Source organism: Fulmarus glacialis, unplaced genomic scaffold, assembly GCF_000690835.1.
Source record: "Fulmarus glacialis isolate BGI_N327 unplaced genomic scaffold, ASM69083v1 scaffold11940, whole genome shotgun sequence".
NCBI lineage: Eukaryota > Metazoa > Chordata > Aves > Procellariiformes > Procellariidae > Fulmarus > Fulmarus glacialis.
The window spans coordinates 39,573-56,637 of record NW_009189639.1 but is presented as its reverse complement, the minus strand read 5'-3'; the positions used below and the strand labels follow the sequence as shown (position 1 = coordinate 56,637).

The 17,065-nt window shown below is 35.8% G+C and overlaps 1 protein-coding gene across 1 annotated transcript in view; it reads left to right on the top strand.

Annotated features, from left to right (window-relative positions):
* LOC104080494 (uncharacterized protein KIAA0825-like) overlaps nt 1-16,135 on the top strand; it is a 101,221-nt gene extending 85,086 nt beyond the window's left edge. The window contains exon 4 of the mRNA XM_009582903.1: nt 15,910-16,135. Coding sequence (XP_009581198.1) covers nt 15,910-16,135 — 226 coding nt within the window. The remainder of the gene's footprint in view (nt 1-15,909) is intronic.
* The last annotated feature ends 930 nt before the right edge of the window (nt 16,136-17,065 follow it).

The following is a 17,065-nucleotide window of genomic DNA, read 5'->3' as shown; positions in this document are numbered from 1 at the left end:
AGATTCATATTCAGCATAAAGATCTTCCCCATAAGAATTAAAGAGAGATATGAGGCATTCAATCCACAGTCCATCTAATGTGTAGGAGCAGCTCAAATAAGCTTACATTATCGCTGAAGTGATGTAAGATTAAACAGTTGGATCTAATCAAAATAATGGACAGAAATGGGATTTTTTTTTTTTTTTTAGTTCTGTTTTTCACTTTAAAAGTAAGAAATTCCAGTGAAAAAAAAATTTCCCATGAAGGACTTTTAACTTTTGCTTGAACAACATTTTCCATCAAGATATGTTTTCAATAGAAACTACGAAGTTCCATGTCAGCTCTACTCATTAATGATGGTTAATGTTATCAGTGTTTTTCATTTTGATCAACGATTGTAATTTTTAACTTGCTGTTCATTTCAATGATATTTTTCTAAGTAGCTCTTTGTGACATTTTGAGAGAAATTTGGAATGTTTCCATGATTATAAGTGTAACAGTGTTATCAAAAGTAGACAGATCTTGTACTACTGAATACCCGTAGGTGTGTTCTGAAAGCAAGTTACTCATAACGATGATGTTATCTCAGACACTTCATTCTCAAAAAGTTAGTGCTAATTAGAAAGACTGGTATTTGTTTCCCCTCTTGGCCAAGAAAACAGCTCAAAATAAAATATTTAAAGTCAAAAGCATGAGTAGGAGAAGGCAGACCTTCCTATGGAGTTTGATGAAGATGTGGTTCCAGAGACTTGTGACTCTGACTCAGTGCAACCCACAGTATTAATAGCCATGTGGGCTCCTGATGAAAAGAACCCAAAGTTCCAATACCCAGCAGGAAATTTTTGTCTTCTTTCTTTAAGTAGACTTTCTTCTGGATTGAAAGAGAAATTTTGCTTACCACCATTTCCCTAAAGCATACCTTGACTTGCGATAAAAGCGCTGTGATCAGCTGATCAGTTTGATTTTTTAAAAGTAATTTTCAGTTCATGTATCTCATTATTACTGCAATTGTGAACGTAAATTTCTTAGCTAGGGTCTTGCTTTTATCATTTATAATATGCTGAAGGTCTGAGAAGGGGGTTTTTACACCACCCTTCTTGGGATTTTCTTTCCAACAAGCTTTGAAGAGCTAGAGATGAGTATTTTTAGGACAAAAATCAGCATAAGCCCTGATTATTGAGGTAGTTCCCATCCTTGTCCTCTCTTTATGGATGATTCAGAAAGGAAATCGCCTGTCTGAAGATTTGGCAGAAGTGCACTGCCTAAATTATGATAATGCACCATTCAAAGGTACCAATTCATGATAGTTTATTTTCTGTTTTCTTTAACTTGCTGGGTTTTTTCCCAGAAAATGCATAGAATTAACTTGAAGTAACACATTAGACCACTGTAAAACACCAAAAAAAAAAAAAGCATAATTAAAATGTCTTTTTGCCTTGTGAGTCCATAAACATTTTCAAACACCAACTAGTTGATACTAACTCTGCTTAGCATAATGCTTTAAACAAGACAGATTCTACCATATTGAAACCAGCAGGTTAGTAACAGGACCAGGTATTCTGGGCAGCTGAATAAATCCAGCACTTTCTTAACCTGGTAGGTTTGTAATAAAAATAGTAATAATAGCAAGCAATAGTATAATGACTATACACAGTAAGATCTTTCAGTTTGGGAACTGCCAGCATTTTAGAATTTTTTTTTTTTAACATTTAACACCTCTAATTTATATGTAATTAATTTAATTCTTTGGAGAGTCTAGCTCTTAACTAAAACTTAAAGCTACGGAAAGATAATTTGCCACAATTAATTTTTGCTTTGTTTTTGAAAATGGGATAATAAAAGTTCCTAAGAATTCTGAAAATGTTCTTTAGCAGCATCCCAGCCTTTTTAGTTGTGCAGGTAGGTTTGAGATTACCTCAGTTTTCTAGCGGTTTTTTGTCTTTCAGGCTCAGAAAATTCCTCTGAAACCTCATGGTAAACAGCACAAATGCTATTCTTTATTTTTGCGTATCTTACTTAAAATGTCAAAATACGATTTTGCAGTATCTAAATAGAAAGTTTGATGATCTCAGATGCTACTTGATAACGTGCATGCTAGATTTTAGGTAGTTCTTTTTAATTTTGTGGCTAGTATGTGTGCTTTAACTTACCTTACATTTTGACAGTCCATGGAAGAAACCATCAAGCAAGATGTGCTTTACTGCATGTTAACCTACCGTCAACCGCTCTGATACGTGTTTACCTCCTGCATGTTTTCATGAAGGTATTGAGACTTGGTCAGATCATAGCATTCTGCAGCCTTGTTAGGTCTCTTCATCCCCAGCTTGGGTGCTAGGCCAGGTCATTGACTGCCGCAAAGGAAACTCCAGCAGCCTTGTCATCCAGGCGTCCCCCCCACTGAAGGGACCTCTCGATTCTGCCTTGTCTGCTTCCATAGCAGAAGTGCAATAGTGGCAGACTTACATTCATCCCTTAATGTTAGTTTAACTATTTTTTCTGAATTGCAGAATAAAAGCTAAACAGATGTAGCCATTTTGTTGCTTGATATTCATATCTAGATAATGCTTCATGAGCACCAATCTTTGTTAGGATTAGGTATTAAAAAAAAAAAGGAACCCTCTTAGCCAAGCCAGGTATGTGCCTTTCTTTGGGGAAAAACAGAGTGAGATTAGAATTGAAAGATGTTTACCATAGGAAATCATCTTAGGAAGTTACAGGAGCGATATCGACTAGTGCAATTTTACCTTAAAAGAACATTGAATCTTGGCTGGTGTTTCGATAGATTGATAATGCCAGCATTATTATTCTCCTAATTTTCTCATATGACAGATGGCAACGAAACATTTGATTTCTTTTTGCTGGAAATCCAGTGGACATTAAGTGAAAAAATTAGGCACTTTTCAAGCATTAAGGTAGGTCTTGTAGTCATAATTAGTAACTTCTTAGGCAAACAAATAAATACACTGGATCTTAAAACCAAGACAGAGAAACTCATATTAAAACGAAAATTATTCTCTGACATATCCAAAGTGGAGAAGCAGTGTTTCTGCTGCAATTTTCTTTCCATTGAAATGATTGATTTCTGTCACTAGATTTTAAAACCTTTGACATGAAGCAACCAATTTCTTCTGTTTAAATTATTTTGTATCTTTTATAATAATAATAGTTGCTCTCACCAATCACGGGGAAAAAATGATTCTTTAATTTGCTAGAGAACAGAACGGTTTTGTCAAGAATTAAGTAACGGGTAGGTTTATATTGTTTCCTGGTTGGAACTGGTAAGGTCTTTCTGAAAGATGTCTGAGATCTTTTTACACTGTTTCACTTAGAACTGATCAAGAGAGTTAAATCAGACATGGACCTGACACTAATTTCACAAAAAAATTCACAGATCACAATGAGCATATCTCCGAAAGAAGAACAAGAAATATTAGAATATATATATTCTTTATCAATTCTGACAGTACAGTCTTAGAGTTATTAAAAGTCAAAGAACTGAGCAGATGTCTAGCAATGCTGAATTATACAGTCTGAATAACTTTTATAACTAGCAGATCCAGTGCAATCTTTTCTTGACTGTTAAATGTCTGTCAGTAAATCCTGATGCTTAATATCAAGTGGTTAACAGAGCCAGCTGTGTACTGTTCATGCTTAATAGAAATGAAAAAATTGAAGATTAACATGTAACAGGTAAATTTTGCTGCTTTACTGAAATTATATGACATATAAGGGTTTCATTATATTTTTAGTGAATATTCAGAGAGATCAGCAGTGGGTCAAGCATGTTGGGGAAATGATTGCAAAATACCCTTGCTAATTTCTGTCTCTTTTTTGCAAATGGAGACTCAACAAGAGAAAGAACAGAAATTATTTTATTAACCTTATAGTACTCTTGACCATATTTTGACTTTTGGGGAATTACTATAATTGATGTAGGAACGCATAGATACAGTTTTTTTGGTGTGTCAAACTGTTTAACAGACAGTGCATGTTTTGTCCAAGATTTTGTGAATAATCTGCTTTCTTGATATTATTTTTTACATACTGGGAAATATTGGCAACTTTGAACCTGCATTTTAAAGTCCAGAACATGATACTTAAAGATACATGTCTATGTAGGAATTTAAATAGGGCAGCAGATAAGTTTCCAAAATAAGTGTAAAATATATAAAATGTAAAAGCTTTTACTGCAGTATATAATAGAAAAGTTTGGCTTACACTAAGCTCTTGATGTCTGCTGCCATGGTTGCAAGGTTCCAGGCATGAGTGAAGATTAGCTAAAATAGCTTAGAAGAGTCATTTCTGATAGTATTACCACAGGGCCGGGAAAGGTAAGCAAACCAGAAACCTCTGATAGGAATCCAAGACGTGACTCAATGGGTGCCAAACCTTTGTCCCAAATTGGGTGCCATATTACTAATTTTTAATCTTAAAAGTACCAATGAAATCACATGCATCTGTATGCTTTTTCAAAAGTAATAGATGGACCTAAGGAGTTTGCCAAGCAAGATTTCAAAGTTTAAAGCTCAGGAGGAAACTGAGAGGTTAGACTTAACAGAAGTTGGGTATATGCCACAAACCCACTGTTCAAAGATTTCCTTGATGTCTTATTAACTGATGTGTACAATGGATCAAACTAACACAAGTAACTACACTGAGAAGTTTCTGTATTCAAGTAATTCTCTTTTAATTTATAAAATAAAAAAATATTTTGTGTATATTTATATTTAAGAATCAACTTACAAAGCATTGGGCCATAAAGGCGTATAAGCAGTAAGTACAAAATTGCTGTGACTATCACCGTTGATAATGCATTAGTAGGCAAAGTAGGCAGATTAATTTACTTACGGTAAGCTAAGTGCATTCTTGGCTCGTAAAGGGAAATCATTTGCTCACTTAAGCCAGATATCTGACTTTTGACGGCAAATGTCACTGCCTGGATTTCCCTTTGACAGTTTGGCAACCCTGCACCCCTGTTATAGTATCCACTTATTTGTCTTGTTTTCAGCCAGATTAATCCATTCTGTTTTGACAAGAAGACTGATGGGTAATTGATAACTGTGATAGACACAAACAGAAGAGTTGGATGCTGAATAATTCAGCACTTTTCAGTATCAATAAGAGAACAGGTTGAAGAATTTGTGTCTCTATTTACACTTAAACTAAACTAACTCAGCCCAGACATTTATGCTGCCAGTCTATCAGAAAACCAAACAGTGTACATTCGGTTTCCACCCGACAAAATGTTTTATAAGCTTGTAACAATATGTGTGAAGCTGCCAGAATAATAAATAGGTACAGCAGCCCATGCATGCTAATGTTATGTTGTAAGCAGTTTTGTTGACAAGTGCTAATACTTCTTTCATACTATCATCAAAAGCAGCTAATACAACAGCCATTATTTGCTGGCTTTCCAAGCAAGACATGATGGATTGTGACCTTAATATGGGTTAGCCGAGTTTTGAAAGTTAAACAACTTGCAATAAATCATAGAATTATTACAATGCAGTTTAATTGGTTAAGGACTGTTTATTTCCTAAACAGGGTGAAAAATTTCTGTTTCGGCACTTTTAATTTGCAAAGTGCATTTTCATTATGAATGGCAGTTTAATATTCTGCTCTTTTGTCATGCAAAATATGCAACACACAGGCAATCTATTAATTGGACAAAAATGCATTGCAAGCGTAAATTATCCTTTATATCATCACTTGTGAGCTTTTACATCTATTAAATACGTTAAATGGAACATAGCTAAAGGTTTTACAACTTGCAGGTTAGTTCTGAAATCTAAGTCAAGCTTCAAGATGATTTTAATGACCTTTATTTTTAGCAAAGTAAAGTAATTAAGTAGTAGTAAATATAAAGAACAATTTAAGTGATATTCTTAAGAAATAGGTACACTGATTCTATTGAGACAAAAGTCATAGAAAGTGTAACAGTTGTTTATATTATTATATTTCTTTTGTAAAAATAGGAGGGTTTTTTCTGCCTCCTTTGTTTTCTTTCTTTAAACCAAAATGCCAAATATTGTAAAATTAATTTATACAGAGTGATTCAGTAAGAAACAGAAATTGCAGTAGCTTTCTAAAATTTTGCAGCATTCGGAACAGTATTTGATACACTAATAGTAATTTTGGTCATAAGGGTCAAAATGCATGTTAAAATAGCATACCTTTACAAACTTGAGAACCACCTTCTAGTATTGATGAAACATCTAGAATGGCATGGTGTTTTAAAAGTCACACATAATACAGCTTGTTGATGCTTTAGTTTTGTTTAAATATAAAATTAGAATTACAGTAGATACCAAAGAGGCACCTCAGTGGTACACATAATTATTTTTAAGAGAGAAACTAAAGGGATAAATTGACTGGCTATCCATTTTAGCAGAGAAGTTAAAAAGGTGCCTAGCTTGTGAATTCAGCAAAATAGGCAGAATCTCTAGAATTACCTATTGTCTGAAATAATCTATTTCCAGTAAGCAATAATTGAACATAGTTCATGACATGAAAAAGCAAGAAATTTTTGGACACTGCACTCTACTGAATACTGCTTTTTTCAATAATTTATTGGTAGCCTAAAGTTCAAATTGGAGAGTACATTATTTATTCCTCATTTATATGTCTTACAAAGTGCTAACAATTTTTAGTTATGCAGTAATTTTCTTTTAAAAAGAGCAAGCCAAATTATCTCAGAATGTAGTCTTAACATTTGATAAATGATGGCGATTCCCTTATCTCCCACACCCACTACTTGGAATCAGGATCTGGAATATGTGGGCTAATTAGCATAGAAGAAATGTAAAGATCATTGTAAGTACTTGAGAATGACTGTTGCTAACATAGAAAGATGTGCCTTCTGTTTGGCACAGTACTTAGTAAGGCAAGAATGAGTTAAATAACAGACTCATGGAAAAATAAGTAATATCAAGTAACAAACTATGTACATAGTATAATCTACCAATAATAGGTGAAGCACTTGGAGTGCTTGTAGACTCACAGAATAATTGAGGTTGGAAGGGACCTCTGGAGATCAGCTATGAGGTCAGACCAGGTTGTTCAGGGTTTTAGCTAGTCTGGTCTTGAAAACCCCTAGAGATAGAGACTGCACAGCCTCTCTGCTTCTAAGGACTGCAGTATAGCATTACCAGTTGCTGTGAAACCTGAAGGGCATCTTGGGTTTGACTCGAATTTTTGTTTCATCGAGACTGGTTATATACCACCTAACTTTGCTATAATAGGAAATACAATGCAGTAATACAAGGATTTCAAATACTACTAAAAGTCATAGTCCATCAATTTAAGTAAATAGCCAGTGGTACTCAGAATTTTATGCAGATTTCCTTGATTCCTATTGGTCTTTCAGAACCATGTAAAGCTTTGTCTCAGGATTGTTACTGGACAAAGTCTCAAATACATGAGAGACCACCATTCATCCACCCACATGAAACTGAGCTCATGTTATCATTCATCTGTTGGGGTTTTTTTGCTTTAAATGCAGCATTTTAACTACATCAAAGAGAACTGTTTCCATTCCACTTTATTGTGCTTACAAAACTGATCATTGGATCAGTTAATCTTGGATCCATCAGCTGAGCACTTGCATTATTAACCCTTCAGTATTATGATCAGATAACTCATGCTGCAACATTCCTTTCCTTAACAGTATTGTCTGTGATTTTTCCTATGATTGCAAGATACTTACCAAAACCTACAGATGTTCTGGGAAGTGTTATCGGTCTCACTGATGAATGCAGCAGTCATGGATATGCCTTAAGATAGCAGATGGGTTTGACTCTATGTTTCCTTCAACTTTATGGCTAAGTGGGAGGGGGAAGCAATGTGGAATAAATCTACGTGATGAACCACAGCTTCTGGGTTGTTCAGCTAAGCAAGAACAAGTAATAATTCAGGACTAGTGGTATTACTAGTGCCAATGGAATATGGGGTGGATGAAGACCATTTTGCTGAAGCGCATGAAGTTATTTCCCAGGAGCTGCTGTGTCAGAAAGTCAGTGTGGGATTTCCTTATTGGTCAACTTTTCTAGCTGGAAACTAACTACCCCTGACTGCTAGCAGCCAATAGCTAGTTGATTTGGTAGATTTAAATACAAATCTTGTGAAGATGTTTGTTATGGTTGGTCACAAAATTTGGACATGCCATCCAAGATTGCTGTGGCAAATACAAACTGGTCGTGGTTTGAGCAGGACCGAAATTTTATGTCCAGCAAAATAATGTTAGGTTATAAAGAAAGGAGGTCCTAGAAAACATTGAGTATATTTATATTTATAAAACATATGTTTTGTAATATACTTATATCTGCCTGTGTCAAAATCCACTATTTTAATCTCTCACCTGTTTTATGTTTAAACTGTTGGAGATCCAGTTTTAAGCCCCAACTCTCTTTAAAACACTGCTCTGTGGTCAACAGCCTCTAAGTGCAGAGTATGGCTTGTTATATTCTGAAGGGGACAAACCTGTGCCTGCTCTTCTTTCCAGTATCCTTGCTTGTTCTTGGGTTGTAACCGAAACCTTTTGCCATGATTTTTCTATTTCCCTGCCAAACTCATTTACCGTTGGACAACATCCAGCTCTCAATTTCATCAGTATGCATTTGCTTCTTTGCAAGTTGTCAAATGCCTAGTCAAGCCTTTAAAAACATCTCTGGAGAGATATTTTCAGGTAGCTGAAAATTAGCAATAGCATTTCTACCTGTGGCTATGAAAGAGAGTGTGGGAAGTAATGATTATCTGATATCAAAGAAAGGCTGGTTGAGAAGTTGTCTGGGTTGTCTCCCTGACCACCATTGACTACTGAACCTGTAAATCAGTACTCTTGACAATTAGCAGCAGAAAGCAGGGCTGAAAGTACTCTTACGAGGCTTATTTACTGTGGATATTGCTAATCACATATAATGATTTGTTGCGGGTCTGAACCTGTGATTCTACTGACATTTCTTTCACTAAGGAGACCACCACTGAGGGGTCTGCTCCTTCCCAAATCTGTGCTTCTCACACTGTTGCGTTGGTGCAAGTCATGTCAGTGCTGTGAGACTTCTTCAGGAAACTATCTCTTTGCAAAAACAAACAGGCAAGACAACAAGCCTAACAGAAAACTGAATAAGCCACAGAAAAATATCAGGATTTTTCTTTATCACTGATAGACTTCATATCCCAGACAGTGAGAGACATTATAATACAGCATGTGCTGTTACATAGACAGTTTCTCCACGAAAAAGATGTAAGAGCTCGCTCCTCCATAAGCTTCTCTCTCCCTGAGTCTAGATTGCTTTATTCTGGAAATTGAGTGTGCTGTCTTTATCAGCTTGGTGATTTTTTAGCTGCTGGCAGCCTTTGTCAGGGGGTAGAAAGGAACCAATACATAGACTTTCTCTGTTTTATGTTCCTTAGGGATTTTAGAGGGATTTTCTTCCTTCTGCATTGGGTGTTGAATCTAATTTTGAGAGAAACCCTTCTGATCTCATGACTATCTACAAAAGAAGCCAAGGGTTTCTCTTCATTCGAGGGTCTGAGCAATATGAAAGTCAGAAGTGAGGAAGCTGGAGAAGCTAAAGAGTATATCAAACAGAAAGATAAGGTAGAAAACTTTGTCAGAGGCCAGTGTAAGGCAAAAGATTCCTGGATATATGTGCTACAGGACAAGAAGACTTCAGGGCTGGAGAAAGATGAATTAGGACAGAACTTTGGGTAGACAAGTGGGAGTAAGGGCAAAGGAGGCACTGTTAAACAGAAATGCTGCTTCAGCCCGGTGCTGTGATGAATAGCAGAGAACAATCAATCAGCTCTTGTACACCTGGGGTTTGTTAACCCTCTAGTCAAGATGATTGCCTAGTCTCCAGCAGTACTGATTGTGGCCAGGTGTTTGGTTGCAGAGCTTTCTTCCCCGGCAGGATCTCATAAGCGCTGACAGCAACAGTTCAGGGAGGTCTTCTCCTGGAGCCTTGTCCTTGGAAACATCTGGCGTTGCTTCTTTGTTTTGATTCATCAGTGACAGAGGCCGTTTTCTTAATTTTCGTATGATAGTGTGTGATTCTGATGAGGAACATAGACATTTCTAGAGGCTGGTCAGGTCCAGAGCTTCTGAAGGGGTCCAGCCAGCTGGGCAGGGGACGCAAGTCTTTCAAAGAGAAGCTAAATGTGAGGCAGTGACATACACAGCATAGTAATGGAAGAGTTTCAGATGCTAAATAGATAAGAATGGGCCATGATGTTAAAGCAAACAAACTCTACAAAGTGATTTTTTTCCTTTTCCTGCAGTAGTTCATCTCTAGTAAGAAAAGAAGCCAAACAACTTTGTTTAAAATATGCTGCTTATATAAGGCATCTTGTGGGAAAGCTATGTTACTGGGAATCTTTCACCGGAAAAAGCCTAAGACAAGCATTTTGGGGGCTGGAGGAAAACTATAAGGCTTTGCAGCTCACAGAAAGAAGTAGCAGGTAACTAGCAAGTCCTCTTATTTGGGTACCATAAAGAGCTATTCTACAAAGCTGGTAAAAATGTACTAGATTTTTCTAGAGACTTAGGGCCAGATTTGAAGGCAGACATGTACATCATTTGTGTGTGCATAATTATGGAGAAAAACTTCCAAGATGGGATGTGGGACTTACAAGCCCTGGCTTTTATCAGTGCTTCAGAATTGTGAGGGAAATGTTACACTGATACTACCATGGTAATTTCTGAAGGTAGCTTTTTGTATCTTTTGCTCTTATTATTTTCGGGTAGGTGCTGGCATGGGCCAAGAAATAACTTCCTGGGTCTTTGTAACATCAAGCTGAAGTTTAAAATGGGTGTGCTGCAGTGTGCCTCGCCTCTCAAAATGAAATGAACTGTAAACTGCCACAAAAAAGGCATAAAAAGTTCTGTTTGCTCCAAGAAAAAGATACGGCGAATTCTGTTCTGCAACGTGTTCTTATAGGACTTAGTAATACTTTTATATGCTAGATAACTCAGATACATGTAGCAACATAGAATAAAACCCAGCACAGATTTACTTGACTTTTGGGACAAGAGATTGACTGTTTTTCTTAATATATTACATATCTTGAAAATGTGTAGGACTGCCTTATCACTGTGCTTTATTGTGCAGCCATAAATAAACTCTGACAATGCAGGAGATTTCTGACTATATAATAATAATACAGACTGTTTTTCTTGCATGTCTTTTGTTAATGCAGTACTTTAGTTTGTTGTATGTGCTTATGAGTGTGGATTTTTATGTGCTTACATTAGGTTTGGTCAATGAGACTATAAACACCATTAACACTTTCAGAAAACAAAGCCATGGCTCCTTGAATTCAGTAGTCATGGCACTGCCCTAACAAGTTACTACAAGTAGTTTTCATATAACATCATCTTTACAGAGAAAAAATTGGCTGAAAAAATAGAAATCATCTTACATTCTACTGAAGTCACTGAGTTCCTCTAGAAATTCATCCATGTAATAATGCTGTTCCATATGTTATTGAAATTTGGATCTTCATGACTAATTTGATCTCCTTTGAGAGATATAGGTGAAATGAAATGTAAAACAAGCAGAAATACAATATCAAAAGTGCCTCAGAGCATGCTGCTTCTGGATTTTGGAACTGATGTGATAAAATATTCAATCTGTCAAAAAATCAGTCAGAAAAGTTATTTTACTAAATGCAACGTGATACAGTTTTGCAGTTTATATCTTCTGCTTTATGTATCCATTTTTTAAACTGTTTTTAACAGATTTAGCCTTGGTCATGCAAATAACACTGTTTTGCAACATACAGTCCAAAAATAACTTGCAGGAATGTAGCATGCAATTGGTGGTCAAAACAATGGTTATTAAATCCATGCTTAATTTTATCTCTTGATATAAGTGGTGAGATCCTTGTAAATTTAGAGGCAACTATGCACTGGACTACAGTAAAAAATTTCAGCCGATCATTTAATTACTAAAACCTGAGGAGAGAGCTCCTGAAACTTGACTAGTTTTAATCAAATTTATCTGATGGACTTAGCCATGAAAAACAGGAGTATTTTTATTGCATATCAAGTGAGGACCAGCAGCACTCATCAACTGGGGCAGCCAATTGAAGGAATAATTTCAGTCCATTCACCAGTTCATTCTTAAAGGTGGTCAGAAGAGAATCCCTGTGGAGACAGTGAACAGCTATTCGGACTTCCTAGTAACACTTCAAAATGCAAAGAGAGTGACACACAACATCATATAATTGCGGAATCACAGAATGGTTTGGGTTGGAAGGGACCTTTAAAGACCATCTAGTCCAACCCCCTGCCATAGGGACATCTTCAGCTAGATCAGGTTGCTCAGAGCCCAACCTGACCTTAAATGCTTCCAGGGATGGGGCACCCGCACCTCTTCCAGTGTCTCACCACCCTCATGGTAATGAATTTCTTCTTTATGTCCAATCTAAACCTACCCTCTTTCAGTTTAAAACCCTTGCCCCTTGTCCTGTCACTACAGGCCTTGGTAAAAAGCCTCTCTCCATCTTTCTTATAAGCCCCCCTTATATATTGCAAGGCTGCAATAACATCTTTCTGGAGTCTTAATCATGTAAGGCGTGACTGTGTCATATCAAATTAAGTTTACAGCAACTATGAATAAGCAAAGCTATAGTTAAGTGAGATTTAATCAGGTCTTACACAAGATCGTAGGAAAGTCTGGGTTCTTCCAGTGTTTTTGAGGTCTCAGGATATTCCTTGCCACTGTCAGAGCCTTCTTATGCACAGAAAAACCCTCCAGCCTGGTCACTACAGATTAAAGATGCTGATCCTGTGCAGGACACCGTATGCATGGAAATATGTGCTCCTCTACAGCAGCAAATACTGTTGCCTATGATTTTGGTATTATCAGAGTCCTTACTGCTGTACAAAGATTTTAATGCTGTTTTAAGAAAGCAAAACAGACATTCTTTTATTGCAAAAATTTGCATTCAGGAATATTTTATTTGTATCTTACATTTTAAAAGTGCCATGGCAAGAAATGGGTTTGATTTTGAAGAAGAATCATTTTGAATAATTAACTGTGAATTACTCTAATTAGAATAAAATAATTATAGGTTGGACATAGCTGCTTCAAATGAGATGTATGGAGTTAGTGACTATTGGAAAAATAATGCCACCTGATAGAAGCTGAAATAAATCTAAAAAAGAACTTTCTCTTACAATCAGGATTTAACTATGGTATTTTAAAATGTCTCCAATTTAAAACATGCAAATTTCTTCTAGACAGAATTATTAGTAGGACTATGTTGTTGAATTACAAAATCCTCAGTGTAATAATTAAAGAAGGTAGTTTTATCCTTTAAAAGAGAGTTGTGATTAACTCTTGTCTTAATATCTAAGCTCTTGCTCAGAACTACTGAGAATACTATAGGTACCTCTTCAAATCATAAAAAGGTTGATCTTGCTTAAACCCAAGGTATTTTTACAAGTAAGTGTTATTTAATAACATTATTTAAAATATATGTTTGTATTACATATATAGAGACGAATATGTCAATAACAAGATTGTCTACAGTTTCAGGTGCAAGGGATTCGGCATCCATGCACCACTAAATTTCATTAGATTGAGAAGAATTATTTAATATTTTCCTTTAAAAATCACACTTAGGAAAACACACATAGGCTGAATAGTCTAAGATTGCATACTGTTCTTCTTTTGTTTCTTTGAAAATCACCTGGATACTGCAAGAAGAAATCTTTATAATCTAATTTTTTTAGCTACTGATTCAGGATTAGGTTTTTATTGTATAAATACATACTTACACCTTTCGTAACTTGAAATTTGCAACAAAAAACTTTAATGTTACAGTGAAATGATGATTTTTGGTGGCTCTGTAAATGCCATTCTCAATGTGATTATTGTTTGCGTGTAAATAACCTGCTGTACTTTCTTTCTGTTACTTCTTAAAATCTTAAGAAGCAAGATGACCTTTTTAACACAATGAAAGATTAACCAATCCAATTCTGTCTGAGCAATAGGGACAGCTAAACCTGAGGTTTTCTAGACCACTATGCTAGCAGCAGTGCATCCTCTCCAATGAATTTTACTGCCATATATTCATAATATGATATTGCTCATGCACACTATTAGCCTGTAATGTGTTGCTGAAGTCCAGATATGGAAGCAAAAGGTCTCCTGAATATTTATCCTTATTATAATTATCAAGCCGATTCTACAAAACCCACTGATGTTTTGTTTTGATGCTAGTACAAGTAATTTAATTTTTTCCAGTTTAATCTTCCCTTTCATTTCTTGCCCTAAATAGTGTGCTTTAGAAAAACGTAGTAGTGGCTTGTACCCAAAGGCAGGTGAATGAAACTTGCAACACGCGTAGTCAGACACACAGGAATAGTAACCTTTGCTGTCAGAGAAGCTAAGATGATGGCCTCCCTCTAAAGCTTAAAGCCGAAAATTATTTCTTGGTGAGAGTGGAGCATGTTTTTTGTGATAAAAATGTAAGGTATTTTTCATTAACTGAAACTTTTCATTAATGTTTTCATTAACATTTCAGTACAATAAGGCTATCATTTGCGCCTCTTCAGTGGTAGCTATTTCATTTTTTCCTTCTAACCTTTTTATAACACAGGTCAGGGCACTAAAAATAAGCCAGCCAGAGATTGTTCAAGTGTTTAAACTCTGCATCCTTATGAACGCAGTGTCTGAACATGAGTTGCATGATCTCACGCCAGAGCCAATGCGTGTTATCTTAGTGCAAAATGTGAGAGTGCTCCTATCTTTTGTTTATGGCTAGACTGCTGTCATGTTGGCCCATCCTTTTAAATGTGAATAATACTTTCTGTTGAATCTTTTTTGTGTTACCTTCCGATGCTTCTAAAAGGCTTGACTTCGAGCCTGTGGGAAAATTATGTTGAGTGTCTAACCATAGAATGCAGACCTTCTAGAAGATCACTTAAATTTCTAAATTCTGTAGTAATTGCTGAACATACAGGCTGTTGGGTTTCTTTCAGATTAAATTCATTTAAATATATCCTAGACTACTGTAGCAACTTCTTACCCGAATAGTATTTAGCTCTGCTTTACCAAATTTTTACACAGATTTTGGTCATAAACAAACCTTCCTTATAATGTGGATATTAATGTATTGTCATTTCATCTCAGTGTTTTAGAATTTTCATTCTTATTTGATCTAGACGCCTGTAAATTATGAGCAACTTTAAGCAACTCAAAAGTATTGTGAAGGTGTAAAGTAAAAGTAAGGATGATGTGGAAAAGTCATTCTCTTTATGAACAGTATAATCAGATCACTCTGGGTAAGGTCTTCCACCTTTCCAGAGTGAATAAATCTGTCTATTCTAATTCTTTAGAAATACAACTTTAAAAAAGAAGGAGGAAAAAAAAAAATCTCCTTTCAGAATTTAATTGCCAAAATGTGTTTATAAAAAAAGCAAAGAAAAAAATGGGGGATTTAATTATGATTTAAAATGATTGAAATTCCAGTGCACCTGTTTAATCAAAAGAAAATAATATATGCACAGTAAAGTCTTTTCCTATTATGCTTCTGATGACAATAGCAGGGTATTGAGAAAATATAATAGGAAAAGTAATATCTAACATTTTGTTTTGTTATGTCAAGAGATAGCATAACTATTGTTATTGGATAATTTTTACAAAATTCTGCTATACTAAGCTATAAATTTCTAATTCAGCTTAATCTGATTACTATCTAAAGTTAAATGCTCACCCAAATATACAATTAGTTATTTGGTATATCCCTGGTATACTCTTAACAAAAATGTATTACCCTCAAATACATGCATCTGTACAGAGTATTGCAAAGCTGTTACCAAGACACATGAGCATTTTCTGCTTACAATACAGGAGAGCTTTAATTACAGGATTCAGTACTTTTTCCTTCTTTTCGTATAACTACACCTTCACTCTGTGAAGAGCAGGGGCCGTGCCGTTGCTGGACCATGGTTGTACAGTGAACAGAGCTGCTGTACGAATAACCTCTGCTTCGTTACTACCGAAGTTGGAACGTGTGAATGGACCGACTGCTGCAGAAAGAGACGGGATCCTAGCGCTTGAACGATGTGCTGAATTTTTCCGCTCGTGCCTCTTCGAGAGGGTTTGTGCAGGGTGCAGACCAGGTCACTTGAAGTGGAGAATATGACGCGTTATTTGGAGCAGACGTGAGCATTCGCAGCTGTAGATGAGATCACGGGAAGATGTTCTCTCAGAAAGGAAGCCACTGTGTGGTGCTAAGTGTTCTGTAAGAGTGCGTTAATGGTGTCTCAAACTGGGAACTCAAATTCGGTTTTAATCTCTGTCCCAGTTTGGCAATACATTAAATACTGTAGCGTCTGTTCATCTCAAAGTACGTTGTATAAATATTTTCTTTAGTGTTTGTGAAGCACTCAGAGAGTGATGCCTGCAACAGAAAAGCCTGAGAGAAAATAATATTACAAGGTTTGAAGTGTATGGTAAAGTAAATATAAGGTCATCCATTGAATGCTTAGTAGAAAATAAAATATTGAATATTACACAGTAAGAGATTTATCTCTGTTCTGTGACCCAAAAAGACAGAGGTAGGTTGAAAAATGGTGTATGAAACTTAATCATTAAAAATAATAGTTAACCTTAATTCCAGCATTTTCAAACTTTTTGAGTACCTGACTTTAAACCTTTTAACAAATTTTTTGTATCTGTGAAAGAATTTGTACACATCTGATTATGCTGTAGCATTATCTAGTAGGTAAGGGCGAAAAGCACTTCTAAATGAGTTAGCCTTTTGTAGCATGAGTTGAAACCAGGACACTGAATATTCTGGATAGGCTGTTCAGAAAGTGTTTGTAAAACAGGAGAATGATTTAATTTCTCCTTCTAGCTGTTTCTCTCCTTCTATTGCATACCTTGTTTTAAACAACTTCAGATTACTGAAATAGTTGAGCTGATACGTATATGAAAACATCTATCAGTGTAATCTTTGGTTCTTTAATATAGTTTCTAGCTCAGTTTTTGTCTCCAGGTCTGCAGCAGACTACGTATCTGTACAGTCTTACGGATACGCAAAATAATGACCTCCTGTGTTACGGTTTTATAT